This window comes from Macrobrachium rosenbergii, chromosome 46, assembly GCF_040412425.1.
Source record: "Macrobrachium rosenbergii isolate ZJJX-2024 chromosome 46, ASM4041242v1, whole genome shotgun sequence".
Taxonomy (NCBI): Eukaryota; Metazoa; Arthropoda; class Malacostraca; order Decapoda; family Palaemonidae; genus Macrobrachium; species Macrobrachium rosenbergii.
The window spans coordinates 18,531,340-18,537,239 of record NC_089786.1 but is presented as its reverse complement, the minus strand read 5'-3'; the positions used below and the strand labels follow the sequence as shown (position 1 = coordinate 18,537,239).

Genomic DNA, 5,900 nt, shown 5'->3' with positions numbered 1-5,900 from the left:
CATTCGATGAACCTCAACAACTTGTGATTGACGGAATTAACGCCCGTTTGGACTCGATTTTACAACTTTTGTCTAAAAATCAAGTCTCTTCTTTGGCTCCTCCTACGATGCCAGCGGCGCCCACCACAACGCCTCGTTCTGTCGCCCCGGTGGCGCGCCCGCTTGCGCCTCGTTGGCGCCACCTTTGGCTGCTGTGCCGGTTGCGCCTCCTTTGGCGCCTCCTGTGATACCAGCGGCGCCGCCTCGACGACTATGTCTGCCGCTCGGTGGCGCGCGCCGCTTGCGCCTTCATTGGCGCCTCCTGTCGTTGTGGTAACGACGGCTCCGCGCTGGCGCCACCTTCGGTTGCTGTATCAACTGCGCCTCCTTTGGCGCCTCGATGGCTCCTCATCAGGCTCAAACTCTTTCGGTGACACAGCAAGAATATGTCACTAGCCTTCCAGCCCCCGCTCGTGTAACTCAAGTCTCAGTTCAAGGAGACTTGGATGAAGATGTTGTCCAGCTGGACTTATCCCCAATTTCTGACGAACTCCTCTCAAGCTTAGAGGAGCAGTGTAAGGAGGAGAAGTCTCCGCAGCTCTCTTCCTACAAGAAGCTCTTGAAGTTCTTTATTGAGAACTTCCTGATTCGTTCTCGCCTGCGGCTCCTCCGTCTCCTGGGTCCCAGTACAAGAGGGACAAGGCTTCTGTTTCTTCTTCGGATTTTACCAAACTTGTCCTGTCCGTCTCGGCGAAGAAAGGCCTTAAGAAGATGGATGCTTGGCTGGCCGAGAAGAGGAAGTGGAAAAAGAACGTCTTCTGTCTTCCTCCTCGTCGTTCCTTCCGTAACCGGAGTTGGTATGAGACTGGGGAAATGTTTTCCCTGGGTGTGGCTGCCTCCGCACAGGGGACTTCTCCAGTCTCATGGATGCCAATAGGAGGACCGCACTTAATTCTGCGAAGGTCTTCTTTACGTCCTCGAACTGGATCAAGTTTTCAAGAGCGTATTTCGGACTCTTGAAATTGTGAGCTTCCTGGACTGGGCGATTGCGGCCTTAGCCAGGAAGATTAAGGATTTAATCTTCCTTCGAGCTCTTGGATGATGTGGTAGGGTAGTGGATTGCATGGATAGGGGCATCTGCGACGGTGCAGTAGAACTGGCCTCTTTATTTACGACAGGGTTCTCAAAAGAGGCAACTTTGGTGCTCCTTCCTAGCAAAAGGTGTTTCTTCAAGCCAGAAGTCGGCTCTCTTGTTTTCTCCTTTAAACAAGGCTCATCTGTTTCCGCAAGAAGAGTTAGTTGCTGCAATTTCCCAGGCATTAGCCCAGAAGTCAACCAGGATCTTTTGTCGCAGTCTGCCAAGAAAGCGAAGAGACCTGTGCTTTCTACCGCTTCTGTCGCGGTGTTTAGTCCCCGCTTTCTCGTATGGACAGTATAAAGGAAGACCCTCTAAACGTGTTTTTGGCAGGGCCAGAGGAAAGGCAAAGCCACGCCTAGAACCTCGACGGCCCCAGAGAAGAAAAATGAACCTTTGTCCTCCATTCAGCTGCCAAGGCCAGACTGCAAAGGTTCTGGCAAGAGTGGCAACAGATCTCGGCAGACCCTTGGACGATCAAGTTTTAAAAAGAAGGATATGCCATCCCTTCCTTTCCAAACCTCCTTTAGTGGAGCTCCAGTTTCTTTACAGGCGTACTCGCACAACTCCATGAAACTAGACGCCCTTCGCTCAGAAGTCCGAGCCATGCTGGAGAAGAAGCGATAGAACAGCTTCATGCCCCTCTATCCCCAGGTTTCTACAATCGTCTGTTCCTGGTTACGAAAGCATCAGGGGGATGGAGACCCGTCCTGGACGTGAGTGCGTTGAATGTCTTCGTTCAGAAGACAAAATTCTCCATGGAGACAACTCAGTCGGTCTTGGCGTCTTTACATCAGGGGATTGGATGGTTTCGATAGACCTCCAAGACGCTTATTTTCACGTCCCGATACCCAGCTTCAAGGAAGTTCCTGAGGTTCGTCTTCGAGGGACAGGTTTATCAGTTCCGTTCCCTCTGCTTCGGTCTGTCGACAGCCCATGCAAGTTTTCTGAAGGATCCTGTTGTCAGTAGCCAGACATCTTCACCTGGAAGGAATTCGAGTTTCCATGTACCTCGACGATTGGCTGCTCAAAGCTGCTTCGAGGAGAGCTGTTTGGAGGACCTATCAAAGACTCTTCAATTAACGAAGTCTCTAGGCCTCATTATCAACGAGAAGAAGTCTTGCCTTACTCCCAGTCAGCAGATTGTCTATTTGGGAGTGAGTCTGGACTCTCAGACTTTTCAGGCTTTCTGTCCAACCAACGGATAGCCTCATGCCTGCAGAAGATCGACGACTTTCTGCAGAGGAAGATTTGTTCCGCGAACGAATGGATGAGCCTGGTAGAACCTTAACTTCAGTGGAGAAGTTTGTAAAACTGGGGCGCTTAAACCTGAGACCACTGCAGTTTTACCTGCAAGAGAAGTGGCCCAGGAAACAGTTCCCGGACTCCTTCACATTCGCCATTTCGGAAAAGATAAAGGAGTGCCTCCGTTGGTGGAGGTCAGAAGGAAGGCTGTCACAAGGGCTTCCTCTTCAGCTTCGAACCCAGACCTAACTCTTTTTTCCGACGCCTCGGACAAAGGGCTGGGGAGCGACTATGGGGACAAAAAGAAGTTTCGGGCCAGTGGCAAAGAGAAGAGAGAAACTGGCATATCAATCGAAAGGAACTAAAAAGCGGTTCACTTAGCCCTGTTAGCCTTTCAAAAAGAAGTGGAAGGCAAATGCGTCTTGGTCCAGGCGGACAACACGACCGCTCTGGCATACATTCGAAACAAGGGGGCACTCACTTTCGTGGTCCCTCTCGAGACCTCGAGGAGCTTCTAGTTTGGGCGGAGAGATCAGGACCAGACTAGTAACGAGATTCATTCAAGGGAGAAAAAATGTAGCAGCGGACCTTCTCAGCAGAAAGAACCAGGTCCTATCCAACGAGTGGACTTTACATCCCCTAGTTTGCAAGGAGCTTTGGAAGATATGGGGACGCCCGCTCATAGATCTCTTTTGCAACCGACAAAACGACTCGGCTGCCCCTTTACTGCTCTCCAGTTCCAGACAACAAAGCGGTTTTCGTGGATGCAATGTTCATGGACTGGTCGGACCTGGACCTGTATGCCTTTCCCCCGTTCAAGATCCTGCGGCAAGTAATCTCGAAGTTCTCAAGCCATCGAAACGTAAGGATGACTCTGGTGGCTCCATTCTGGCCGTCCAGGGAGTGGTTCCCGGACCTTCTAAACCTACTGTCAGACTTTCCGAGACTTCTGCCAGAGAGACCAGATTTACTCAGACAGCCGCACTTTCAGAGGTTCACCAAAACTTGTCCGCTCTTCATCTTGTCGCCTGCAGACTGTCAGGAGACTCATCAGAAAGAGAGGCTTTTCAAGAGAGGCTTGAAGCTATCGCGAAGCCAAGAAGAGAATCCTCCGACAATGTTTACCAGGCGAAGTGGACACAGTTTAGGTCCTGGTGTCGAAGAGAAGGCGTGTCTTCTTCTTCGACGTCTATAACCCAGATGGCCGATTTTCTCTTGTTCCTCCACAGAGAAAAAAGCTTGCTGTACCTACCATTAAAGGGTATAGAGCCATGTTAGCTTCGGTCTTTCGACATAGGGGTCTTGAAGTGTCTTTGAGTCAAGACCTTTCAGATCTGATTAGATCATTTAATACGTCAAAGAGAGACCAGAAGAGACCAGTGGCGTGGAATCTTGACGTAGTGCTGAGATGGTTACGGTCTCAGTCCTTTGAACCGATGGCGAACATCTCCTTGAAGGATCTCACGAAAAGACTCTTTTTGGTAGCTCTGGCTACGGCCAGGAGAGTAAGTGAGCTACATGCGATTGACAAAAGAGTAGGCTTTGCTAAGGGAAGGCAGTATGTATGTCTACTCTTGGTTTCTTAGCCAAGAACGAAGACCCGTCTAGACCTTGGCCAAGAGAGTTCGAAATTAGGACCTTTCCCAATTGGTCGGTCCGAAGAACCCGAAAGGCACCTCTGCCTGTGAGAGCTCTCAAGTTCTACGTTCAGAGAAACGAAGAAGCTCAGAGGTCCCAATGACCACCTCTGGTGCTCGGTTAGAGATCCTTCTAGGCCTCTCTCTAAGAATGCCCTTTCTTTCTTTTTGAGAAGCCTGATAAAAGAAGCTCATGAGCAGTGTGCTGACTCGGAGATGAGTATTCTTAAGGTAAAGCGCACGAGATTAGAGCGGTTTCGACTTCTGTAGCCTTTAGCAGAAACTTATCTGTGAAGGACTTGGTTAAGTCCACCTTTTGGAGATGCAAGTCAGTGTTTGCATCGCATTATTTAGTGGACGTGCAAACTGTTTTCGAAGAGTGCAGTACGCTGGGGCCCTTTATTGCGACTGACACGGTGTTGGGGGAGGGTGAAAAGGAGTCCGCTCCTTAACTAACATTTTCACCTTGGTGTTGGGGTTGTTGTTTTTTTGAAGGTTGCCTGGAGATACATGATGTGTTAGTATCTTCCAGTTTTTAATCTTTGGTATTGGTTTTATGGTAATGTTAGGTGATCCCTCGTTTTGTTGTTCGTTGTACTGCGCCCTGATCAAGGGCATCAGACTTGTCCGTACGCAGCCATGTTCTCTACGGCAGGTACTGTTTTTTATTGTGTCCGACACACGGATCCCTTATATCCTCTCGGCACAATATAAAGGCCAGCAGACTACAGAGGCAGTAACCACTGAGTCAGCTACCTTTAAAGGTAAGGAACCTATGTCTAACTTGTTGCAAGTAGATAATTCCAAGAATTTTATTAGCTGCCAGTGCCCCACCTCCTCAAGGTGCCAATCAGCTATATGTAACTACCGGGTAAGTTGTATAAGTGAAAATGAAATTTTTTATGATAAAATAACGTTTCACTTATACTTACCCGGTAGTTACATAATCATAACCCTCCCTCCTCCCCTCACCTGGGCAGTTGGGCAAAAACTTATGACGTGTTCTTGGGACGGTTCCCGATACCCCGATAGAGGGCGGGGGTAGAGGGATCACCTTTTGTAACGATAGCGCTAGCGCGAAATTTGAATACTGCCGTGACGTCAAAGACGACAGCTATATGTAACTACCGGGTAAGTATAAGTGAAACGTTATTTTATCATAAAAATTTCATTTTTTATGAATCGTGAGTTATTATAATATTGTTTTCCTATTTTTATGATACAGATGCCGATAGAAAGATCGATCTTAGGGCCTTATCTATCCCAAGGTTGCTGGCATCAAGAAGAGTGGGGAGAGCGAGAGTGAGGGGGTAAGTGTTCAACATTTTCTTTTCGACTTTGGTTCCGTTCTTAAATTTTCAGTCTTCGTTGATTTTTTATTCTTTCGCTATGTACAAAAAGGTTTGAGAACTTGACCGCCCTTTTCTTTTGATGGATGGGTTTGGGTGGTAGTAGTGGTACAGATCCTACTCAGAAGTAAATTTTAAGCCATGCAATGCAGGTATATAATATATATATATATATATATATATATATATATATATATATATATATATATATATATATATATATATATATATATATATATATGTATATATATATATATATATATATATATATATATATATATATATATATATATATATATATATATATATATATATATATATAAGCTAAGGTTAATCACTGATCTCTTTTCCACTCATACTGTTTTTAAAAAGAGTGAGAAAGGGTTGTATTTTTGGGAGTGGATGTTGCAAGCACCGAGATATAGCGGGATGAAGTTTACACTTGGTTAAACTTTGAGCCAAGATAAGTTACAGTATTGATTTGTTTTGCCCTCACACTTTTGAGAGTCTCAAGAAGGGTGCATTTTCGTGGGTGGTTATCTCTGTGTAGGGGTG

General features: G+C 46.8%; 1 protein-coding gene across 1 annotated transcript in view; it reads left to right on the top strand.

Annotated features, from left to right (window-relative positions):
* Nucleotides 1-5,211: 5,211 nt before the first annotated feature.
* LOC136830374 (SUZ RNA-binding domain-containing-like) overlaps nucleotides 5,212-5,900 on the top strand; it is a gene marked incomplete at its 5' end in the record, with an annotated part of 703,764 nt that continues 703,075 nt past the window's right edge. The window contains one exon of the mRNA XM_067089909.1: nucleotides 5,212-5,306. Coding sequence (XP_066946010.1) covers nucleotides 5,212-5,306 — 95 coding nt within the window. The remainder of the gene's footprint in view (nucleotides 5,307-5,900) is intronic.